Genomic DNA, 24,369 nt, shown 5'->3' with positions numbered 1-24,369 from the left:
CTGTGATGGTTGCAGTTCTAGTTCTGGACATCAATACCACAAAAAAGACAAGTTGCCTATGGCTTTCCCTCTTGATTTGTGGCTTGGGCAGTGTTCCTTGATATGTAACCTGGACTTTCTTTGTTGGGCTACATACCTGTACATTGCTCAGCTGTATAACTTTTCAAGCTATAAAAACTGTAGTCCATGATATCACAATAGATTGTGTTCAGTTATGTTATATTCATAAATTCATCTCTGCTGTATGGCTTTATAACTACAATTATGTTTTGAATACAATGTTAATTTACTCCAATTTTGTCTTTAAAATCAACCAGTACCAGAAATGATAAAGATTTGTAAATTACTTTTATTTAAAAATCTGTTATATGTCATGCAGGAAATGGTGTATTCTTTTTCTGCTGCCACCTCTGTCCATGTCAGAATCTGTCCAGAACAGCAGAGGTTTTCTATGGGGATTTGCTATTACTCTGGACAGTTCCTGTCATGGACAGAGGTGGCAGCAGAGAGCACTGTGTCAGACTGGGAAGAATACACCACTTCCTACAGGACATACAGCAACTAAGAACTGTAAGACTGGAGATTTGTAAATAAAATTTACAAATCTATATAAGTTTTTAGTACCAGTTGATTTGAAATAAAAATAATTTCCCGCTGGAGTTCCCCTTTAACAGAAATCCATGACAAACACAAGCAGTGTCTCTACAATGAAAAAAATCAATAAGACAATAGAGAGTTGTCTTCCTATTTCTATAACACATAAAATATCCTTTAACTGCAACTCGAAACTAAATTTTTCACAATTTTGCACACGACAAATGACTGAACAGTTACGATGGAAAATTATTTTTCTGTCCATTTACTTAATTGTAAGTGAGATTGAAACATAACAGCTTTGTCTATATAAATACATTAGCTGGCAATAAAGATTCAATGAAGGTAGGTGAGTGTACGTATGGTTTGTATGTAATATTGGTAGGATGCAGTGATACTGAGGGAGCACCGACTGCCTGAGTAAATAGTATAGGCATAACCAATAGGCTTTAAGTTTACATGTTGCACTACATATGACTGGCCCCTGTGCAAGTAGCCACTCCTATCATGAATAGTAGGTGTGTGATAGAGTGACTGCATAGCAGTACTGTGCACTACGGCAGTTTCCTCCATTCAGCATTGTGCCTTGTTTGCATTGTTCTAGAAACCGAGTTTAACCTTGTACCAGTAAGTATGGCCCTTTGAGTGATTGTAAGTCAATCTGACCCCATTTGTAATGATTTGTTTGTACTTAATATTGGGATTACAGAATTAGGGAAATATTTCAGTCCTGTGTTCACAGAAAGCTTGTGGGTTTAAAAGGAATGGGAAATATAGAGGAGGGATTTATACTTCTTGTTGGATCCAAATTGCATGTGAAATCCTCATGGAGTAGGTTTCAGATTTGTTGCAGATTTTCCCTATAAAGTTCAATAGGGTAGTCAAACTCGGCAACATATCTGAAGCAAACCTGACGTTTGCATTGTGTGAACATACCTTTCGAGTGTCTTTGATTGACCATTGTGAGTATTATAATTAATATATTGCATTTACCTCTGTATATTAACTTTTTATTGATTTTTATCGTACCATTTTAACACAATATGATTTGATCTGTATAGTATTTGATAGTATAGCCATATGAGGTGTAAAGAGACTGAGGTCACACTTTGTCCTGAAGCCTGGGGGAACCGTACATCTTTAGCTTCAGGTTAAAGGGAACCTGTCACCCCCCGTGCCGGGGTGACAGGCTCCCGACCCCCCGTTAGAGCCCCCTATACTTACCTAATCCCGCCGGGTCCCGCTTCTGGATTCGGTCGGGTCCCGGAGATCTCAGCCGCTGCAGCCCGGCGCGCGCGCTGACAGATGAGTCCAACGCTCATAGAGAATGACGGAGCGCTGGACTCTCCTGTCATTCTCTATGGGTGTTGGACTCATCTCTCAGCGCGCGCGCCGGTCTGCAGCGGCTGAGATCTCCGGGACCCGACCACCTCCAGAAGCGGGACCCGGCGGGATGAGGTAAGTATAGGGGGCTCTAACGGGGGGTCGGGAGCCTGTCACCCCGGTACGGGGGGTGACAGGTTCCCTTTAAGCCTAAAAATATCTTTAAAGAGGTACTCCAGCAAAAAATTTTTTTCTTTCAAATAAACTGGTTTAATAAAGTTATATAGCTTTGTAATTTACCTCTATTTAAAATCTTAAGTCTACCAGTACTTATCAGCTGCTGTATGTCCTGCAGAAAATGGTGTATTCTTTCCAGTCTGACACAGTGCTCTCTGCAGCCACCCCTGTCTGTCACAGGAACTGTCCAAAGCAGTAGCAAAATCCCATTAAAAAAACATTTACGTTTTGGACCTGTAACGGACAGATGTAGCAGCAGAGAAGAAAGAATAAAGGAAAGACTACATCATTTGGAAAGCATACATCATTTCCTGCAGGACATACAGCAGCTGATCAGTACTGAAAGACTTGAGATTTTTAAATAGAAGTAAATTACAAATCTGTATAACTTTCTGATGCCATTTGATTTAAAAGGAAAAAAAATTGAATGGGCACTCTCATCTCAACTAACATATACTTGTAGGACTCGTCAAGTTTAATATTTTTGCAAATACAATAATTTAGAAAACCTGTCTCCTTCTGATATGCCGCTCCTTCCCTCCCATTGTTGACAATTCGTTGTCTAGTTTACTGATCACCACTTTGCTCTAAAAGTAGTGGTCTGGCTGGTGTACATATACTGTAGCTATAATGTAGATGTATAGAAACATGGGGGGGATTTATCAACAGAGGATATTTGTGGTCTTTTTTTGGTATGGCAAAATTAGACTAGTCTATTGAAAGTGCAAATTAGGCTGGGTTCACACTATGTTTTTGCAGTTCGAATTTTTCATCACTTTTTGCAAAAAAATGGATGAAAAACGGAAGGAAAAAACAAATACATGTATGTGCATCTGTTTTGACTTCCATTGGAAAAAAGCGGATCAAAACGCATACGTTTTTTAACGTACACAAAAAACATAGTTGAACTTACTTTTGTGTATGTTAAAAAAAAGGATGCGTTTTGATCCGTTTTTTTTTTTTTTTTTGTAATGGAAGTCAATGAAAAAACTGATAAAAAAACAGATGCACACAAATGCATCTGTTTTTTCCAAACGTCTCTTGCAAAAACGGATGAAAAAAAAAAAACGATTGGAAAATGTAGTGTGAACCCAGCCTTACTATCAGGGAAAAGCCTACTTTATTTTACGAAGTGGTGTTGGGGGAAGCTGGGATATGCTGGGCAGGGTTATATACAGTGCTGGGGGAGGTAGGGCATCTGTGCTATGCCAGTCAGAGACTATGTACAATGCTGGTACTAGAAGGGAGAGGAAGGATCTCCATGTGAAGAGATGGACTGTCTGGGAGGAAGGGGCATATGTTCAGTGTGGCGGGGAAGGGGGGGGGGGGAGACATTGAGCTACAGCAGGATGGCTTGGTGGCATGAAATGATAGCAAGCAGATATACTGAACCTGCTCTCACCTTAGTGTGCCTGTTTCCATATATCATACCGTCCAGCGTCCTGGGTCTGCACTCGCACAGCACTCTGGTCTCATGGCTGCACTCACTAATGCCAGCAGCTCTTCTCTCCGGCCAGCACTGTCTCTGCTGTCTGCATTAAAGCCTTGAATCAGAACTTCACAACTAAACTTCCCTATACAGGGCTTTTTTCCTCAACATACAGATGGCAGCAGGGAGGGATCCAAGGGATCCATGTCTGGCCCCAAAAGAGTTAAGTGGCATATCAGAAGGAGACAAGTTTGCTAAGAGTAGCTTTACACGTGCGAGTTTGCAGCAAAATCCCCTGTGGATCCTGGTATAGTGAAGTTCTATGAGGTCACATACCTACAGCGGAATTTTCATTCCGCTGCAGATATGTGACCCGGCCCCTTTAACCCACGCCGCCTGACGCATACATTACCGATTGCCGTGCACAGATTGGCTGATGGGGAGCGAGGGGAGCCAAGAGCTTTACACACAGATGCGGCGCCGAGCAGGTAATGTACGCGCCAGGTGGTGGTGGAATAAAGGGGCCAGGTCACATATCTGCAGCGGAATGAAAATTCCGCTGCGGGTATGTGACCCTATAGAACTTCAGTAAACCAGGATCCGCAGCGGATTTTGCTGCAAACTCACAGTGTGAAATCCGCCGCGGATCCGGTACATGTGAAGCTAACCTACACGATTGTATATGCACAAGTCCTACAAGTATAACTACGTCAGTTGAGGTGAGAATATACCTTTAACTCCATTGTTATTCTTTTTATTTGTAAGGATCCTCAGTTAGATTTTGGGAAGAAGAAACAACATCAGTGACTGCACTGTGTCCTCGAAATATGGATCCGACTACACCCAACTGCTCACAGTTTGAAAATGTATCTTCCCCCTGTTCTTCCAGTCACTCTCTGGGGACCCGATTGGGACTATATGTGTTCTTCACGTGTTCTATAACCATCACCATCTTTGGGAACCTTGGTATTATTATTTCTATTTCTCATTTTGTGCAGCTCCATTCCCCTACCAATTACCTTATACTTTCCTTGGCTGTCACCGACCTTTGCCTTGGAATATTTATTATGCCATACAGCATGGTGAGAACTGTGGAAAACTGTTGGTACTTCGGAAACATATTTTGTAAGATCCATTATGGCTTTGACTTAACCCTTAGTGTTATCTCCATTGTTCACCTCTGCATCATAGCTATTGACAGATTCTATGCAGTGTGTGAGCCACTTTATTATGCCATAAGGATCACAGGGCCAGTTATTAAACGACTGGTTTTCTTGTGTTGGTCTATCGCTATGATATTTTCTCTTGCGGTGGTTGTTACCAACTCTCATGTTTCTGGCATTGAAGGCTATGATATATTAGTCACATGTTTTCATGTATGTCCAATCACATTTAACAAATTATGGTCAATGGTTATTTTCTTTTTTTGCTTTTTCATTCCGGCAACTATAATGGTTGGAATTTATATAAAGATTTTCCTTGTATCCCTAAGACACAGAAAGAACATTAAAAACAACACTCTAGCTGAAACATCACAAAGTATTTCCAAGAAGAGAGAACACAAAGCGGCCAAGAAATTAGCTATCCTAATGGGTGTGTTCCTAACGTGTTGGTTACCCCTGTTCATTACATTTTTAATTGATCCATTCATAAACTACTCCACTCCGAAAGCCATTTTTGAAGTATTTAATTGGTTTTCTTATATAAATTCAACATGTAATCCCATATTGTATGGCTTTCTCTATCCTTGGTTTAGAAGAGCCCTAAAGTATATTGTTTGTGGCAGAATTTTTCATACTCAGTCTCAAAAAAATCTGTTTCCCGATGAATAGTTTTCAACTATCATTCATTTAAATGTTTTCTTAGGGTATATTCACACGGGCGAGCTCGCAGCGAGATTCTCGCTGCGAGCCCGGCAGGTCCTGGAAGTTCCCATACACTACATACTTGCTGCGGTCTAAACGACCGCAGCGAGTATGTAATTATACCGCCCTTAACCCCTTCTGCTCCCCCGCTGTGTATAAACTTTACCTGTCCTCGCTGCACGGGTCCGGCGTCCTGCTCTCCTGTCCGGCCAATCAGTGTGTTGCCCAGCCGCAGCCACTGATTGGCCGGGCGGGAGAGCAGGACGCCGGACCCGTACAGCGAGGACAGGTAAAGTATATACACAGCCGGGGAGCAGAAGGGGTTAAGGGCGGTATAATTACATACTCGCTGCGGTCGTTTAGACCGCAGCAAGTATGTAGTGTATGGGAACTTCCAGGACCTGCCGGGCTCGCAGCGAGAATCTCACTGCGAGCCCGTCCGTGTGAATATACCCTTAAAGGGAATCTGTCACAAAGTTTATTCTACCTTAAATGAGGGCAACATTAACTAGTGACAGAAATGCTGAGCAGATCGGTGTATTACTTACATTATTTTGTTCAGCTGTTCTTCTAATATGCAGGAGAATATGATAATGCCCCCCCCCCTCCCCTCTCCAGCCACTGATTGACAGGCGACTGCCTATATACAGCATGGATAGATAACTGCCAACCAGCAGCTGGTGGGCGGAGTTTAATAGAGATGTTATCCAGGATGTTATCTAAGGATCAGCTGCACAGAACGATGTAAATGATACATCATTCTGCTTAACTTTTCTGTCATTAGTTTATGGTGCTCTTATCTAGGATAGCATAAACCTACTGACAGAGTCTCTTTAAATGTATTTCATTATAGAGTAATGTAGGTGCGTCCCTCAGGCAAATAAACTTGCTTGAGTGTATATATGTATATATATATATATATATATATATATATATATATATATATATATATGTATATATATATATATATATATATATATATCCCTGCAGTGTTCCCTGTGTCAATATTCCTAGTATTTTTTTTTTTTTTGAGTAGAGATGAGCAGATTTACATTACAAAAGAAGTGCTTTGTTTGCTCGGCAGTCGGCTAGAGATTTCAAGGCAGCCTGCGTATAAGCCGACTGCCAAGCAAAAGAAGCGCTTTGCTTCATTTGTAAAATAAATTTTATCATCTCTATTTTTGCGTTATCTTGGTCTAACAAATGCTAACTATGCAAAGGTGAGTCAATGGTGACAGATAGTAATGCCAGCTATGGGTTGTCACTTAAATTGCTAATAATCAAGCAATCATGAGAGGGACAGTTGATTTACTGTATAAGTTATGACATCTGCAATGTTTACAATAAGAGTCTTGCAACATATATGTTTTATTGTTATTTTTTTGGCTAAGATTCTGCATTAAGCCTGTTTTGAATGATTTTCTAATAAAAGTACAACAAACTTAAATTAATTTGTCTATATAATCAGGGGCGTAGCTATATATATATATATATATATATATATATATATGACCGATATTACCAATAATACCAGTATATAGGGAATATTATCACCATACATATTATCGCCATACTGTTACTAACCAAATCCTGTTTACTGAGACCAATATTACCAGTATACAAGAGGGAAATATTACCACCACACCACAACCACTACCATCACCACCATATTGTTACTGACCAAATCTAGTATACTAAGACCAATAAAACACAGTACCAGATAACAAGTAACAAACAATTCCACCACATACTGACTAATACCACCACATACTGACTAACACCACATACTGACTAACACCACCGCTGCTACTGATTAACACTACCCCATACTGACTAACACCACCCCTGCTACTGAATAAAATGCTCTGTACATAAACCAATATCACTTCATACAGTCATATAGAGGTGGACGCACTGTACACAGGCTCTATACACCATATACATTACAAGTGACTCACAGGGGACGTCTTCTCTGATCAGAGTTCTTCCCTTTTCATCTTCTCCATCTGCCCTGGGCCAGTATGAGAACTTCTCCGAACCGCGAATCCACAGAATCTGCCAGAGAAACATATTAGGCTCCTCACTCTGGCACCATCCTTATCTCTCTACAAACTGCACATCTGTATTGGCCCCTTTACACCCTCATTTAGTAGGTAGCCCTGACACTATGTAACCCCCCTTATAATGCATGTCCCCCTCTGTGCATGCCCTATTGTATACACCCCCGTGTAGTCCACCTTATAGATGGCCCCCCAAAGTTTCTACCTTATAGATGGTCCCCTGTGTTGTCCCTATTATATATGCCCCCCATGTTATCCCCTATATAGATACCCCCCATGTTATCCCCCATATAGATGGTCCCCCATTTTATCCCCCTTACAGATGCCCCCCATGTTGTCCCCTCCTCCTGCCCCTCGATTATCATACTACTACCCCTTTCATCCTCCTGCCCCTCCATCATCATAGTACAACCACCTCCATCATAATACTACTACCCCTTCATCCTCCTGCCCTTTCATCATCATACCACTACACCCTTCATCATCCTCTTGTTCCTTCATCATCATACCATTACACCCCTCATCATCCTCTTATTCCTTCATCATCCTCTTGCTTCATCATACCACTACACCCCTTATCATCCTCTTGTTCCTTCATCATCATACCATTTCACCCCTCATCATCCTCTTGTTCCTTCATCATCATACCACTATACAACCCTTCATCATCCTCTTGTTCCTTCATCATCATACCACTACACCCCTCATCATTCTCTTGTTCCTTCATCATCATACCACTACACCACCCTTCATCATCCTCTTGTTTCTTCATCATCATACCACTACACTCCTCATCATCCTCTTGTTCCTTCATCATCATACCCCTACACCCCCCATCATCCTCTTGTTTCTTCATCATCATACCACTACACCCCCCATCATCCTCTTGTTCCTTCATCATCATACCACTACACTCCTCATCATCCTCTTGTTCCTTCATCATACCATTACACCCTTAATCATCCTCTTGTTCCTTCATCATCATACCCCTACACCCCCCATCATCCTCTTGTTCCTTCATCATCATACCCCTCCACCCCCCATCATCCTCTTGTTCCTTCATCATCATACCACTACACCCCTCATCATCCTCTTGTTCCTTCATCATACCATTACACCCTTAATCATCCTCTGGTTCCTTCATCATACCATTACACCCCTCATCATCCTTTTGTTCCTTAATCATCATACAACTACTCCCCTCATCATCCTCTTAATCCTTTATCCTACCATTACACCCTTAATCATCCTCTTGTTCCTTCATCATCATACCACTACACCCTTCATCATACTCTTGTTCCTTCATCATACCACTACATCCCTCATCATCCTCTTGTTCCTTCATCATCATACCACTACTCCCCTCATCATCCTCTTGTTCCTTCATCATCATACCACTACTCCCCTCATCATCCTCTTGTTCCTTCATCATCATACCACTACACCCCTCATCATCCTCTTGTTCCTTCATCATCATACCATTACACCCTTAATCATCCTCTTGTTCCTTCATCATCATACCACTACCCCCCTTATCATCCTCTTGTACCTTCATCATCATACCACTACATCACTCATCATCCTCTTGTTCCTTCATCATCATACCACTACACCCCTCATCATCCTCTTGTTCCTTCATCATACCATTACACCCTTAATCATCCTCTTGTTCCTTCATCATCATACCACTACATCCCTCATCATCCTCTTGTTCCTTCATCATACCATTACACCCTTCATCATCCTCTTGTTCCTTCATCATCATACGACTACTCCCCTCATCATCCTCTTGTTTCTTCATCATCATACCACTACATCCCTCATCATCCTCTTGTTACTTCATCATCATACCACTACACCCTTCATCATCCTCTTGTTCCTTCATCATCATACCACTACACCCCTCATCATCCCCTTTAAAACAAAAAAATCTATAATCACCTGTATGATTTCTCTAGTCACACACGCTGGCGGGGTGGGGCGGGCGGGGCCTCCTGTGGCGGCGGCGGGGCTTCCTGGAACCTAGTTTTTGACAACGCGATGCTCCCTGCGCCGGAAGTACTTCCCCAGTGCACACAAAGCTCCCTGGTGTGTGTGCTGCCGGGGACGGGACCGGACAGAGCCGGGGAGCCGCAAATCAGCCGGGGGCCCGTCCCAGCCTGCCTCTTGTGATCGCAAGCAAAACATTGCTTGCGGTCACAAGAGGGAGTGGGAGGGGAGCAGTACAGTGGCAAGGGGGGCCTCGCGGCCCCCCTCTTGGTAGCGGCGCGGTCGCGGAGGCGACCGCTGTGACCGTGGTAGCTAAGCCACTGTATTTAATGTATTACCATATTTGTGCGGTCCTCCCACACTATTAGTTGATTGACATCCAGGAAGTGAAGAAGAAAACTGTCCTCTGTGCCAATCCACTTTGTCTCCTTCTCCCTATTGCCCTTTCCCCTCAGATTACATGCCTCTGTCTCATATTGAGTTTGCTGAGCACAGGCTGATGATGCAGGCATGACAGGGGCAGGGTATGATGTCACAGTAGCCTTGGCTGGATCTTGTCTCCCAATCCCCTGAGTGATTCTCTATCTTTTATCTAGTTAAACCCCAGTGCATGTCCCTGGTAGCCTAGTTAAACCCCAGTGCATGTCCCTGGTAGCCTAGTTTAACCCCAGTGCATGTCCCTGGTAGCCTAGCTATCCCCAGTGCCTGTCCCAAATAAAATAATAAACATCCCACTCACCTTTTCTCCGCTCTCACGCTGCCCAGGTGACATCATCACGCGTGGCCCGCAGGAGAAGGAAGACGTGCAGCGCTCTGGTGGGGAAGGGGCCATCACTCACAGCATCCTTCTGTGTCTTGCAGCTGTCACAGACACAGGAAGATGCTGTGTATGCCGGCTCCTGCCCCACCAGAGCGTCACAGGGGAGGCGCATTGGGAGGCCTCAGGGGATGCGGCCTGCGGGTCAGAGGTTCCCCACCCCGGCTTTAAAAGCTGCTGGCAGTAGTGCTGTATTGTGTGGGGGAAGGGGTGTAAGGAGCCTCCAGATGAGTGGGGGACTTATCTCCTGTGCAGTCGAGGCCCGGGGCAGTGGGGGACCTGTCAGGCTCGGAATAGTGGGCTTGAACTAGAGAAGGAGGGGGAGAGCAGAGTGACAGGAACTTCAAAATGTTCCCTGGCTGGTGTGATAATCATATTCAGCCCTTCACACAGACAGCAGCACAGTGACAGCCTCTCCTCCCTGACCCGGCCTGCAGAGCATGGCAAAGGTAATATCACTGCTCATGGAGGGAAGGAGGGGGGTTATTTGTGGACAGTGCAGGGTCCGGGATTAGGGGGAGTCAGCTTGTCTCTTGCTGCCCAGGTTTACTCTTCAGGGACATTAAGTTAAAAAAGTCAAAAGTTTTAACCCTTTACTGCCCTGCTGCAGATAATGGAGCAGTAATCTTTGCAGGAGGGCAGTGTAAGGGTTAAATCTAGTGTCTTTTTTTTTTTATTACTAAATATATATCACTGACATATATTATACCTAGGTAGCCTGAAAGAGGAGTGTGCAATGGCTGCAGCCCTAGTCAGTTACCTCCTCCAGTTTCCATATGAACTTCTGTGGTGCCCAGATGAACTATACCACTTCTCCCTCTAATGCACCACTGTCTGCAAATCATTGTTTTCCATTCTGTGACCCCCCCCCCAGCTATTGCAAAATCTACAACTCCCATCAGTAATAGCACAACATGATGGGGGTTGTGGTCTTCCAGCTGATGAGCCACAAGTTGCAAAACTACAACCCTCATCACGCACGCACGTCAGAATGACATGATGAGGGCTGTAGTTCTGCAACCTAAAGAGCCACAGATTGCCCCTGTTTACAGTCCAGTGTACCCAATGTATACGAGCAGCTGCAATAAACAAGCCTGGGAGCTTCATGGAGCTGACACGGAACATGTGAATGCAGCCTACAAGAACTAGGCTGTGTTGACACATAGAATTACCATCAGTCTTTTAGTCTTTTTTTTTTAAACCAAAACCAGGATTGAATTGGAAATACAGATCTGACCATTATAATGTTGAAAAAAAAAAAGACAAATTTGGTCAGCTCTCCTAGAACACCATTCACACTAGGCAGAAGCACGTTGCTATGGCTGAAGTTGCAAACACAAAAAAAAGCAAAAAAATGCAACAGCTCACCGCAATGGCAAGATACAGACCCACTACAGACATGAAAATAGTTAAAAGCAGCCCCCCCAACTGCAAAAAAAAACCTCCACAAAAATAATGAGGCTCTACACTGTACTCATGGCATAAAATACGCCTATGCTCTGGGCATGCAAGATCTGTCTTATACCGGCACAAGTAATTACACCACCTGGGTGTGATGGGTGGAGTGCACGACCAAGTACAGGCAGCCACTCCCCCATCTGAAACACAGAAAAAAAAAAAAAGACAGATTTGGTCAGCTCTCCTAGAACCCCAAATACTGATCATAATACCATGTGTGAACACAGCTTTAGAGTGGGGCCTAAATCCACTTTATGGCCGTGTTCACTATTCTATATATGGAGAGAAGGACAGAGGAAAACTAGGGTAACTAAGTCAAGCGCACACCAAAAATGAAATGCAAAAAGAAATAAACTTTATTAAACACCAGCTGAACAAACAATATTAAAAACATCTAAAATCCCCAAGGAGTTGAGAAAAACTGCAGAACCTGGGAATAAAGGTTAAACTGCACTGCTACAATGAGATAGGCCATAAAGGCCCCAAACATGGGACTCAGAGAAAGGGTAACATAATAACACAATGAGAAGCTATGATTAGTAAATCCTGTTATGGTGCGTTTACACAGACAGATTTATCTGACAGATTTTGGAAGCCAAAGCTAGGAATGGATTTGAAAAGAGGATGGATCCCAGCCTTTCCTTTATGACCTGATCCCTGTTTATAGTCTGTTCCTGGTTTGGGCTTCAAAGATCTGTCAGATAAATCTGTCTGTGTAAACGCACCATAAGTCATGTACATCATACCCATAAACAATGTCACATCCCCATGTAGCAGAAAAAATACCCCATGCGTATCGCCGCTACATTGCGGCTTCATCAGGAGTCCTCATGTTACGTTACAGTGGCCTCATGCTCGGGACAGTCCTACACTGTACTATGGCATAAAATACGCCTATGCTCTGGGCATGCAAGATCTGTCTTATACCGGCACAAGTAATTACACCACCTGGGTGGGATAGGTGGAGTGCACGACCAAGTACAGGCAGCCACTCCCCCATCTGAAACACAGAAAAAAAAGACAGGTTTGGTAAGCTCTCCTAGAACACCATTCACACTAGGCAGGAGCACGTTGCTAAGGCTGAAGTTGCAAACACAAAAAAACACAAAAAAATGCAACAGCTCACCGCAATGGCAAGATACATTATAATGTTGTTCTGTCATTTCCACACCTGGTTTTGGCTACAAATACTGATCATAGTACCATGTGTGAACACAGCTTTAGAGTGGGGCCTAAATCCACTTTATGGCTGTGTTCACTGTTCTCGGACATATTTTGTATGTCTTTTTGGACAACAATCATTGTGAAGCAAAAATAAGGGCTCAACATGGCCAGAAAAAGACGTGTGAACGTGGCCTAAAACAGTGTTTGGGACACTGTTCATGCATTCCTCTAGAAAACAATTACTAATTTTTGGTCAAATCATGTTAACAACAAAAAACAAAAAAAAGATTTTTGTGTATGTATCTCACTAATAAAAATTAGATCTGTGCAGGTGTTAAAGAGTGGCCTTTTGTCCAGTGTGCAGTTACAGCTGTGAACGCCATGGAGTGCATGTGTGGGTGGTGTCTTGTTATTTTTTTTCAACGGCACAGGGGATCAGAGCCGGAACTACCAATCCCACCTGGACAAAAAACGAGGCATAAACAGCATATCCCATGTAAGATAATATCGAATAAAGATAAAAAGAAATAAATAAATAAAGTTATTTAATTAATTCCAATATAGGTGTTACAGGTAGAGAATACAGTGTGCTGTGTGGTGTTACATGTAGAGAATACAGTGTGCTGTGTGGTGTTACAGATAGAGAATACAGCACATTGTATGATATTACAGGTACAGTTTGCTGTGTGGTGTTACTGGTATTAATAGTGTGCTGCAGGGGCGTAGCTAGGGGTTCAGCCTAGGGGGGGGGGGGGGGGTGAGCAAGTCTGAGTGGGCCCCCAACCGATTATGTTACCCAAAGGGAAGCTCACTTGACAACAATGCTTTCTAAATAATAAAGGGTATATTCTGCTCCATTACTCAGAGTGAATTAAGATTAAGAGCAGTGTTAGAGGCTTCTACATTTACATAAAATGAAACAGTGACTTACAAGGGGTGTCTTCTCATCGGAGTCGCTCACTATCCCAATGTCATGGATGTATGGGCAGTAGAGGTTCACCTTAGATCTGTAGTTAAAACTAAAAAAAAACAAAAAAAAACAAACATTATTTTCCCTATACACTGACCCATAAACCGTACAGGTATATACCAATGGTACAAAGGCACTGCACACCATATAAGTGACTACAGTGTAAATAAATACAGTGACTTACAAGGGGTGTCTTCTCATCGGAGTCGCTCACTATCCCAATGTCATGGATGTATGGGCAGTATAACAGGTTGACCTGAGATCTGTAGTTAAAACCGTAAAAAAAGTTAAATCCATTATGCAAAGACTATTATTTTCCCTATACACTGACCCATACACCATAGAGGTAGATAATTTGCATTCTGCCTAAGACAGGTGCATCACTCACAGGGAGGTACCGCAGGCTCAATCACTAGCTAACTCGGGCAGCCACTACAATAGAGCTCAGGCTGCTGCACCCTGCTCTCTGTGATCCGAATCACAGCTTTCTGATTTAAACATACTTGTCCCTTATCCTGTAAGAGACTGGGGGGGTCGGACCTCTGCCCCCATTCCCCCCAGGATCTCCAGATCAGCCCCCAGTTCCTCTATGAAGCTGCCAGAGAGAACTGGGCCAAGTAGGGTTAAATCAGAAAACCCCTGGGATGAGAAAACTCAGTGGACAGTGCACTATATATGACTGGAGGCCGCTTCAGCTTGGTTGTGAGTCCAGCTCCCCCTGTTTCCACATGTCCCACACTGTTTTCCACATGTCCAGCTCCCCCTGTTTCCACATGTCCAGCTCCCCCTGTTTCCACATGTCCAGCTCCCCCTGTTTCCACATGTCCAGCTCCCCCTGTTTCCACATGTCCAGCTCCCCCTGTTTCCACATGTCCAGCTCCCCCTGTTTCCACATGTCCAGCTCCCCCTGTTTCCACATGTCCAGCTCCCCCTGTTTCCACATGTCCAGCTCCCCCTGTTTCCACATGTCCAGCTCCCCCTGTTTCCACATGTCCAGCTCCCCCTGTTTCCACATGTCCAGCTCCCCCTGTTTCCACATGTCCAGCTCCCCCTGTTTCCACATGTCCAGCTCCCCCTGTTTCCACATGTCCAGCTCCCCCTGTTTCCACATGTCCAGCTCCCCCTGTTTACCAGCTCCCCCTGCTTTCCACATTTCCAGCCCCCCCCCCTATTTTGCACATGTCCAGCTCCCCCTGTTTTCCACATGTCCAGCTCCCCCTGTTTTCCACATTTCCAGCTCCCCCTGTTTTCCACATGTCCAGCTCCCCCTGTTTTCCACATGTCCAGCTCCCCCTGTTTCTTTCCACATGTCCAGCTCCCCCTGTTTCTTTCCACATGTCCAGCTCCCCCTGTTTCTTTCCACATGTCCAGCTCCCCCTGTTTCTTTCCACATGTCCAGCTCCCCCTGTTTCTTTCCACATGTCCAGCTCCCCCTGTTTCTTTCCACATGTCCAGCTCCCCCTGTTTCTTTCCACATGTCCAGCTCCCCCTGTTTCTTTCCACATGTCCAGCTCCCCCTGTTTCTTTCCACATGTCCAGCTCCCCCTGTTTCTTTCCACATGTCCAGCTCCCCCTGTTTCTTTCCACATGTCCAGCTCCCCCTGTTTCTTTCCACATGTCCAGCTCCCCCTGTTTCTTTCCACATGTCCAGCTCCCCCTGTTTCTTTCCACATGTCCAGCTCCCCCTGTTTCTTTCCACATGTCCAGCTCCCCCTGTTTCTTTCCACATGTCCAGCTCCCCCTGTTTCTTTCCACATGTCCAGCTCCCCCTGTTTCTTTCCACATGTCCAGCTCCCCCTGTTTCTTTCCACATGTCCAGCTCCCCCTGTTTCTTTCCACATGTCCAGCTCCCCCTGTTTCTTTCCACATGTCCAGCTCCCCCTGTTTCTTTCCACATGTCCAGCTCCCCCTGTTTCTTTCCACATGTCCAGCTCCCCCTGTTTCTTTCCACATGTCCAGCTCCCCCTGTTTCTTTCCACATGTCCAGCTCCCCCTGTTTCTTTCCACATGTCCAGCTCCCCCTGTTTCTTTCCACATGTCCAGCTCCCCCTGTTTCTTTCCACATGTCCAGCTCCCCCTGTTTCTTTCCACATGTCCAGCTCCCCCTGTTTCTTTCCACATGTCCAGCTCCCCCTGTTTCTTTCCACATGTCCAGCTCCCCCTGTTTCTTTCCACATGTCCAGCTCCCCCTGTTTCTTTCCACATGTCCAGCTCCCCCTGTTTCTTTCCACATGTCCAGCTCCCCCTGTTTCTTTCCACATGTCCAGCTCCCCCTGTTTCTTTCCACATGTCCAGCTCCCCCTGTTTCTTTCCACATGTCCAGCTCCCCCTGTTTCTTTCCACATGTCCAGCTCCCCCTGTTTCTTTCCACATGTCCAGCTCCCCCTGTTTCTTTCCACATGTCCAGCTCCCCCTGTTTCTTTCCACATGTCCAGCTCCCCCTGTTTCTTTCCACATGTCCAGCTCCCCCTGTTTCTTTCCACATGTCCAGCTCCCCCTGTTTCTTTCCACATGTCCAGCTCCCCCTGTTTCTTTCCACATGTCCAGCTCCCCCTGTTTCTTTCCACATGTCCAGCTCCCCCTGTTTCTTTCCACATGTCCAGCTCCCCCTGTTTCTTTCCACATGTCCAGCTCCCCCTGTTTCTTTCCACATGTCCAGCTCCCCCTGTTTCTTTCCACATGTCCAGCTCCCCCTGTTTCTTTCCACATGTCCAGCTCCCCCTGTTTCTTTCCACATGTCCAGCTCCCCCTGTTTCTTTCCACATGTCCAGCTCCCCCTGTTTCTTTCCACATGTCCAGCTCCCCCTGTTTCTTTCCACATGTCCAGCTCCCCCTGTTTCTTTCCACATGTCCAGCTCCCCCTGTTTCTTTCCACATGTCCAGCTCCCCCTGTTTCTTTCCACATGTCCAGCTCCCCCTGTTTCTTTCCACATGTCCAGCTCCCCCTGTTTCTTTCCACATGTCCAGCTCCCCCTGTTTCTTTCCACATGTCCAGCTCCCCCTGTTTCTTTCCACATGTCCAGCTCCCCCTGTTTCTTTCCACATGTCCAGCTCCCCCTGTTTCTTTCCACATGTCCAGCTCCCCCTGTTTCTTTCCACATGTCCAGCTCCCCCTGTTTCTTTCCACATGTCCAGCTCCCCCTGTTTCTTTCCACATGTCCAGCTCCCCCTGTTTCTTTCCACATGTCCAGCTCCCCCTGTTTCTTTCCACATGTCCAGCTCCCCCTGTTTCTTTCCACATGTCCAGCTCCCCCTGTTTCTTTCCACATGTCCAGCTCCCCCTGTTTCTTTCCACATGTCCAGCTCCCCCTGTTTACCAGCTTCCCCTGTTTACCAGCTTCCCCTGTTTACCAGCTTCCCCTGTTTACCAGCTCCCCCTGTTTACCAGCTCCCCCTGTTTACCAGCTCCCCCTGTTTACCAGCTCCCCCTGTTTACCAGCTCCCCCTGTTTACCAGCTCCCCCTGTTTACCAGCTCCCCCTGTTTACCAGCTCCCTCTGTTTACCAGCTCCCTCTGTTTACCAGATTCCCCTGTTTACCAGCTCCCCCTGTTTCTACATGTCCAGCTCCCCCTGTTTACCAGCTCCCTCTGTTTACCAGCTTGGTTGTCTGTCCCTGTGTGCAGCAGCAGACTGCTGCCAGCAGTCATAGGCGGCCGTCCGGCACTGACCTGGTGCGAGCGGGAGACGGAACAGCATGGCGCCGGCGGTGATTGACAGGTGGGCGGGCCAGAGCGCCGGTGCGCTGAGGCAGTATGCAACGCAACCTAAGTGCACTCACTGCACTGGACTCACCCATCCGATCCAGGCGATGGTGGGCGGCGGAGGGCAGCGGCGTCACATTATGATGGGGGCAGCAGCAGCAGCAGACTCATAGGCAGCCGTCCTGGTGCGAGCGCGGGAGTCCGGTGATTGACAGGTGGGCGGCGCACGTACCAGCAGCGGTGCGCTGAGGCCGTACGCAACCTCAGTGCACCCGATCAGGTTAAGATGGTGGCGGGGGGCGGGGTGATCATTGTGGCTGCACTCACCCATGCGATGGCGGGCGGCGGCGGGCAGCGGCGGCAAAAAGCTCTAGAGATCACAGTGGGCCCCTGCCAGAGTGGGCCCGGGGGCGGCCGCCCCCTCTGCCCCCATCAATTTTCACTACTGGTGTGCTGTGTGATGTTTCAGATAGAGAATACAGCGTGCTGTGTGGTATTACATGTAGAGAATACAGTGTGCTGTGTAGTGTTACAGGTAGAGAATACAGTGTGCTGTGTGGTGTTACAGGTAGAGAATACAGTGTGCTGTGTGGTGTTACAGGTAGAGAATATAGAGTGCTATGTGGGGTTACAGGTAGAGAATACAGTGTGCTATGTTGTGTTATAGGTAGAGAATACAGTGTGGTGTTACAGGTAGTAACAGTGTGCTGTGTGGTGTTACAGGTAGAGTATACAGCGTGCTGTTTGGTGTTACAGGTAGAGAATACAGCATGCTGTGTGGTGTTACCAGTAGAGAATACAGTGTGGTTTTACAGGTAGATAATACAGTGTGGTGTTACAGATAGAGAATACAGCATGCTGTGTGGTGTTACCGGTAGAGAATACAGCATGCTGTGTGGTGTTACCGGTAGAGAATACAGCATGCTGTGTGGTGTTACCGGTAGAGAATACAGCATGCTGTGTGGTGTTACCGGTAGAGAATACAGCATGCTGTGTGGTGTTACCGGTAGAGAATACAGTGTGCTGTGTGGTGTTACAGGTAGAGATGAGCGAACCGGGTGCGGGTTCGAGTCGATCCGAACCCGAATGTTCGGTATTTGATTAGCTGGGGCTGCTGAACTTGGATAAAGCTTTAAGGTTGTCTGGAAAACATGGATACAGCCAATGACTATATCCATGTTTTCCACATAACCTTAGGACTTTATCCAAGTTCAGCAGTCACCGCTAATCAAATGCCGAAAGTTCGGGTTCGGATCGACTTGAGCATGCTCGAGGTTTGCTCATCTCTAGTTACAGGTAGAGAATACAGTGTACTGTGTGGTGTTACAGGTAGAGAATACAGTGTGTTGTGTGGTGTTCCAGGTAGAGAATACAGTGTACTGTGTGGTGTTACAGGTAGAGAATACAGTGTGCTGTGTGGTGTTACAGGTAGAGAATACAGTGTGCTGTGTGGTGTTACAGGTAGAGAATACAGTGTACTGTGTGGTGTTACAGGTAGAGAATACAGGGTGCTGTGTGGTGTTACTGGTAAAGAATACAGTGTGCTGTGTGGTGTTACAGGTAGAGAATACAGTGTGCTGTGTGGTGTTACAGGTAGAGAATACAGTGTGCTGTGTGGTGTTACAGGTAGAGAATACAGTGTGCTGTGTGGTGTTCCAGTTAGAAAATACAGTATGGTGTTACAGGTAGAGAATACAGTGTGCTGTGTGGTGTTACAGGTAGAGAATACAGTGTGCTTTGTGATGTTACAGGTAGAGAATACAGTGCTGTGTGGTGTTACAGGTAGAGAATACAGCGTGCTGTGTGGTGTTACAGGTAGAGAATACAGCGTGCTGCGTGGTGTTACTGGTAGAGGATACAGCGGGCTGTGGGGTGTTACAGTTAGAGAATACAGCGTGCTGTGTGGTGTTACAGGTAGAGAATACAGCGTGCTGTGTGGTGTTACAGGTAGAGAATACAGCGTGCTGTGTGGTGTTACAGGTAGAGAATACAGCATGCTGTGGGGTGTTACAGTTAGAGAATACAGCGTGCTGTGTGGTGTTACAGGTAGAGAATACAGCGTGCTGTGTGGTGTTACAGGTAGAGAATACAGCGTGCTGTGTGGTGTTACAGGTAGAGAATACAGCATGCTGTGGGGTGTTACAGGTAGAGAATACAGCGTGCTGTGTGGTGTTACAGGTAGAGAATACAGCGTGCTGTGTGGTGTTACAGGTAGAGAATACAGCGTGCTGTGAGGTGTTACAGGTAGAGAATACAGCGTGCTGTGTGGTGTTATAGGTAGAGAATACAGTGTGCCGTGTGGTGTTACAGGTAGAGAATACAGTGTGCTGTGGGGTGTTAAAGGTAGAGAATACAATGTGCTGTGTGGTGTTACAGGTAGAGAATACAGTGTGCTGTGTGGTGTTAATGGTACAGAATACAGCTATAGAATACAGCATGCTGTGTAGGTGAGACCACAATGAAATGATAAAGTACTGCAATTAAGTCAGTAACACAATGAAACTGCAATGTGTGAATGTGTTTACTAAAGGTTTTAGTTATAATTAGAAATGAGGTAACTTTTAAAAGTTCAGTTTGGCAGCCTTCCGCAAACTTTGAAGAAAAGCTCAAGTTTACCTGAACTCAACCGTAAACAAACAGCATTAAAACAAGGGAATTATTGCAGGGATGTACTGTAGCTGAATTAGTGCGGTTCGACAAGTTCGCTCATCAATACTTACCTGTCCGCACTCTCCTGGTGTCACCCACTACTTGCAGTCCACTTCCTGTGTGAAACAAGAGTGTCAGCTCACTCAGGCACTCATGGGCTGTGGCGCTATCCTGTCTCAGCCAGTCAGTGATTGACTGTGCGAGTTTTCACCCTCATCTCACGACTGACAGCCCACTCAGCCAGACAGTGACAGACAGTGCCGCAGCGGCTAAGCGGGCACTTAGGACAAGAGTTACAGGCCACTCAACCAATCACTGACCATATCGCTGCCCCATCTCAGTCAGTTATTCATACTCTTGTCCCTATAGTGACGAGACGACACAGACGACACAGTCCAGGGGCCAGTGATTGGCTGCGCAAGCTGTCGCTCCTGTCTTGGAAGTGATATCCCGCACAGACAATCATTGGCTGCTGTTCTGCTGTTCTTTCCTGTCCCACTTAGTGATTAGCTGAGCGGGCTGGAGGCGGCTGTAATCAGCGGGGGACACCAGAGACCCGTAGAAGGACACCAGGGAGGCAAGGACAGGTGGGCATATCTTTTCTTTTCCTATGTGTATCAAATTGTGCGTTCGCCATCTTGGAACAAATTTATTACAGCACCAGGCTAAAAAATGTGGCTGTAGCGCCGATAATCTCCATTATGTAGAGCTGCAATGCCTCTACATAAATCCTATGCATAGGAGCCCTACTGTGTGCGCACAAAGTGACATCTACGCCAACGCAAAGCTGGAAAAATGTTAAATGGGACGCACGCAGAGGCTGTGCCCCCTACGCCTTCAGCCACACCGTCAGACCCCTCCCCTTCCGTTACTCTCTCTTTCCGTCCCTCTGGCATGAGCAAGACACAAAGAGCCCACTTACGAATAAATTATTCGCAAAACAAGCGTTGGCGAATAGAACTATTCACAAATGGGCCCTTGGCGCCACATAATAAATGTCTTCAGGTGTTAATAACATACAATGTAACTGACATCTGAAAGGGAAAAATCGTTTTTCACAGATTTTTTTATTTTCATTCTGGTGTGTCAGCCAACAGTTAGTAGGAAGGCAATCCTGTAAAATCTTCCTTCTCACAAACTGACATGGAAAACATTTCCAAGGAAAACGTGTTTGTCTGGATGTGTTTACTGACATTTAAAGAGACATTATCTTATACTTCTGTCATTACGTATGTTCAGCAGATGACTGTATAAACATGATGGATAAACACGACTGCACATGTCCAGCTGTGCACTGTGTATTCTCAGTCAGAAAAAATAGTTTTCAAGAAAAATGACAGATATGATTTCACTGTATTAACATGCATGCTCTGAAAATATTGATTTTATCCATTTTTATGAACTTTCAAATAGTAACAATCAACAGTGATTTTTTTGTATCTATTTAACAGACTGTTCACATCACGTTAATGTAGCCTTTTCAAATGTCCATTCTTTTTTTCTTTATATCAAAACAAATCCATTAGTAGATCTATAGTGAGGCTTCTTTCATAGTAGATCTATAGTGAGGCTTCTTTCATGGTTAAACGTGACCATTTGCCTGCATTTAATCCTTTTTTTTTTTTTTTTTTTTTTTTTTTTTTACAGAAGGAGGTTGTTTTTCTATTTTTCTGTCCTCCTTAGATCCTGTTAGAAATGTTCTTTTTTGTCTAGTTTCAGGCTATGTTCACACAATGTATTAGACCGGCTGTTCAGTGACTTAAGTACCGGCCGGATAATTTTTCCGGCCAAAGTGTTCTGATGCGGGCGCATCAGCGCGCGCCCGCATCAGAGCCTCCCATAGCACACAATGAAGCAAGTGGCCGCAACCGCTCGATTCACTGTGTGAACTGACAGAGTTTCCTACGGCCGCAATTCATTGCGGCCGCAGAAAACTGACATGTCAGTTATTTGCTGCACCGCATGGGATCTGAGCCGGAGCGCATACTATGTGTATATGCTCCGGTCAGGATCCCATAGAAGCAGAGGCCGTTGTTGCCGATGGGCTGGGTTAACGCTTTTAACCAAGCCAACTGAAGTGAAGGAGGAAACTGACAGCTGATGCTGATCAGTGTCTCCCTCCCCTCAGGTCACCTGTGTGCCCCCCCACCCCTGAGCTCATCTGTGGCCCCCACACTGTACCCCCCAACTGTGCCCCCCCACACGCTCACCTGCGGCCCCCCCTGCTTAGTACTTCAACTCTGCTGTATCAAGACCAGCTAAGTTTGGGAGCAATTTATCAAGAATCTGCCATTTTCCCTGGTGTACGGCAGGGGCGTATCCTTAATAAATCTTCCCCTTTATTTTCACCATCTAGATGACATCACATCTTCTAAAATATGTAAAATACCTGCTGCAGGGCATGTGGGAGTTTGGGTACCCTCTTTCATATATTTTGCGACTGCTCCCAGATTTGCCCTTTTTGGAAACCCATAAACCATGACATCAGAGAACTCATCAAATTATGAACACCTTTATTGCCACAAGCTGCACTCCTGCTTCTAGGAAAGGAAAAAATATTCTAACTGTAATCCAGAAAATATCCAGAACTGTAACTGCTTTTCTAATAATGTCCATGAAGTTGACCATTCCAGGGCACTGGAAGAATCCTTCATCACCGCACATATCTGTGATGATATCCTCTCCCCTCTGTGACAGAATGAACAGGACCGTGTCACAGAGGGATGAGGATATCATTACACTGGGGGGTGCAGGGCCTGCCTCCAGTGCATAGAGCCAGGTCGGTGCACGGGAAGAGAACATCACAGAGCTCGGGAAACGGGCAGCGTTTTGGACTGTGCCATTGGGATGATGTGCTTAGAAACGCATCTTTAATGTTTTACATTCCTTAATTTTTAATTTTTGATACTGATTGTATTACACAACTATTTAAATGATAGTATTATACTTTTCCTTATCAAAGACATTTTATTGGAATCACTATTACCGTCAAATGTACTTTATTTTCTGTACTTTCTTGGTGTGTTTTAAAACAAATAAAAACTTATATAATGAAAAAAGAAACTTTTACAGTAATTTCCTTTAGCGCGTGCCTCTTAGTAAATCCGGCTGAGAAAAAGGGGGTGGAACTTTATCTAAGACTGGCATATGAGTACACCAGTTATAATAAATGTCCCCCAATAGGTTTGGTTCACAGCACTGTCTAGCGTTGAGTTTTTGTGCTCTGTCATAAATGCACGAAAATAAAAATGATAGTGTTAAATCCATCCCACAACGGAAACCAAAGGCACCTGGTGGACCACATGGTTCAGTGGGTTCCCTATTGGTGTTGATTGTTTTTACTGAAGGAACAGAATAACATGCTGTGGTCTTCGTCCTGTAAAATATGGTGAAACTGTGATTGGAGGATCTGAATGGAACCACTGTTTAAATCAACTCAAAGTTGCACGGATTTATAATTTTGTTGTATTTAAAAATCTCCAGTCTTTCAGTACTTACCAGCTGCTGTATGTTCTGCAGGAAGTGGTGTATTATGTCCAGTCCGACACACTACTCTCTGCTGCCATCGCTGTCCATGTCAGCAACTGTCCAGATCAGGACAAGTTTTTAATCGGGATTTCTTACTGCTCTGAACAGTTCCTGTCACGGACAAAAGGTGTCAGACTGGAAAAAATACACCACTTCCTGCAGGTTATACAGCAGCTGATAAGTACTGGAAGACTTGAGATTTTTAAAGAGAAGTAAATAACTATATGAGTTTTTTTTTGCCAGGGTTCCCCCTTTAATGTAAAAATATCCATGCATACACATTACACACTTGCGGAAACATATACATCTACTGCAGATTGCTTTTACATCCCAGGAGTGGAAGGAAAAGTCTGGCAAAAATGTTTTTTAGAGTATTGTATTGCCCCCCAAAATTTATACAAATCCCCAATATACACTTATTACGGGAAATGCACCTAAAGTGCTTTTTTCTTTGCACTTACTACTGCATCAAGGCTTCACTTCCTGGATAACATGATGATGTCACGACCCGACTACCAGAGCTGTGCGGGCTGTGGCTGCTGGAGAGAATGATGACAGGGGGACACTGAGCATCCCCCTGCCAT

The 24,369-nt window shown here is 45.2% G+C and overlaps 1 protein-coding gene across 1 annotated transcript; it reads left to right on the top strand.

Annotated features, from left to right (window-relative positions):
* The first annotated feature begins 4,372 nt into the window (after positions 1-4,372).
* LOC138794818 (trace amine-associated receptor 2-like) lies at positions 4,373-5,415 on the top strand. The gene has a single exon (XM_069973707.1). The coding sequence runs from the start codon at positions 4,411-4,413 to the stop codon at positions 5,413-5,415; it is 1,005 nt and encodes a 334-aa protein (XP_069829808.1). The 5' UTR covers positions 4,373-4,410.
* Positions 5,416-24,369: the final 18,954 nt, after the last annotated feature.

This window comes from Dendropsophus ebraccatus, chromosome 6, assembly GCF_027789765.1.
Source record: "Dendropsophus ebraccatus isolate aDenEbr1 chromosome 6, aDenEbr1.pat, whole genome shotgun sequence".
Classification (NCBI taxonomy): domain Eukaryota; kingdom Metazoa; phylum Chordata; class Amphibia; order Anura; family Hylidae; genus Dendropsophus; species Dendropsophus ebraccatus.
Note: the sequence above shows the minus strand (reverse complement) of the source record. Positions and strands in the feature narration are given on the sequence as shown.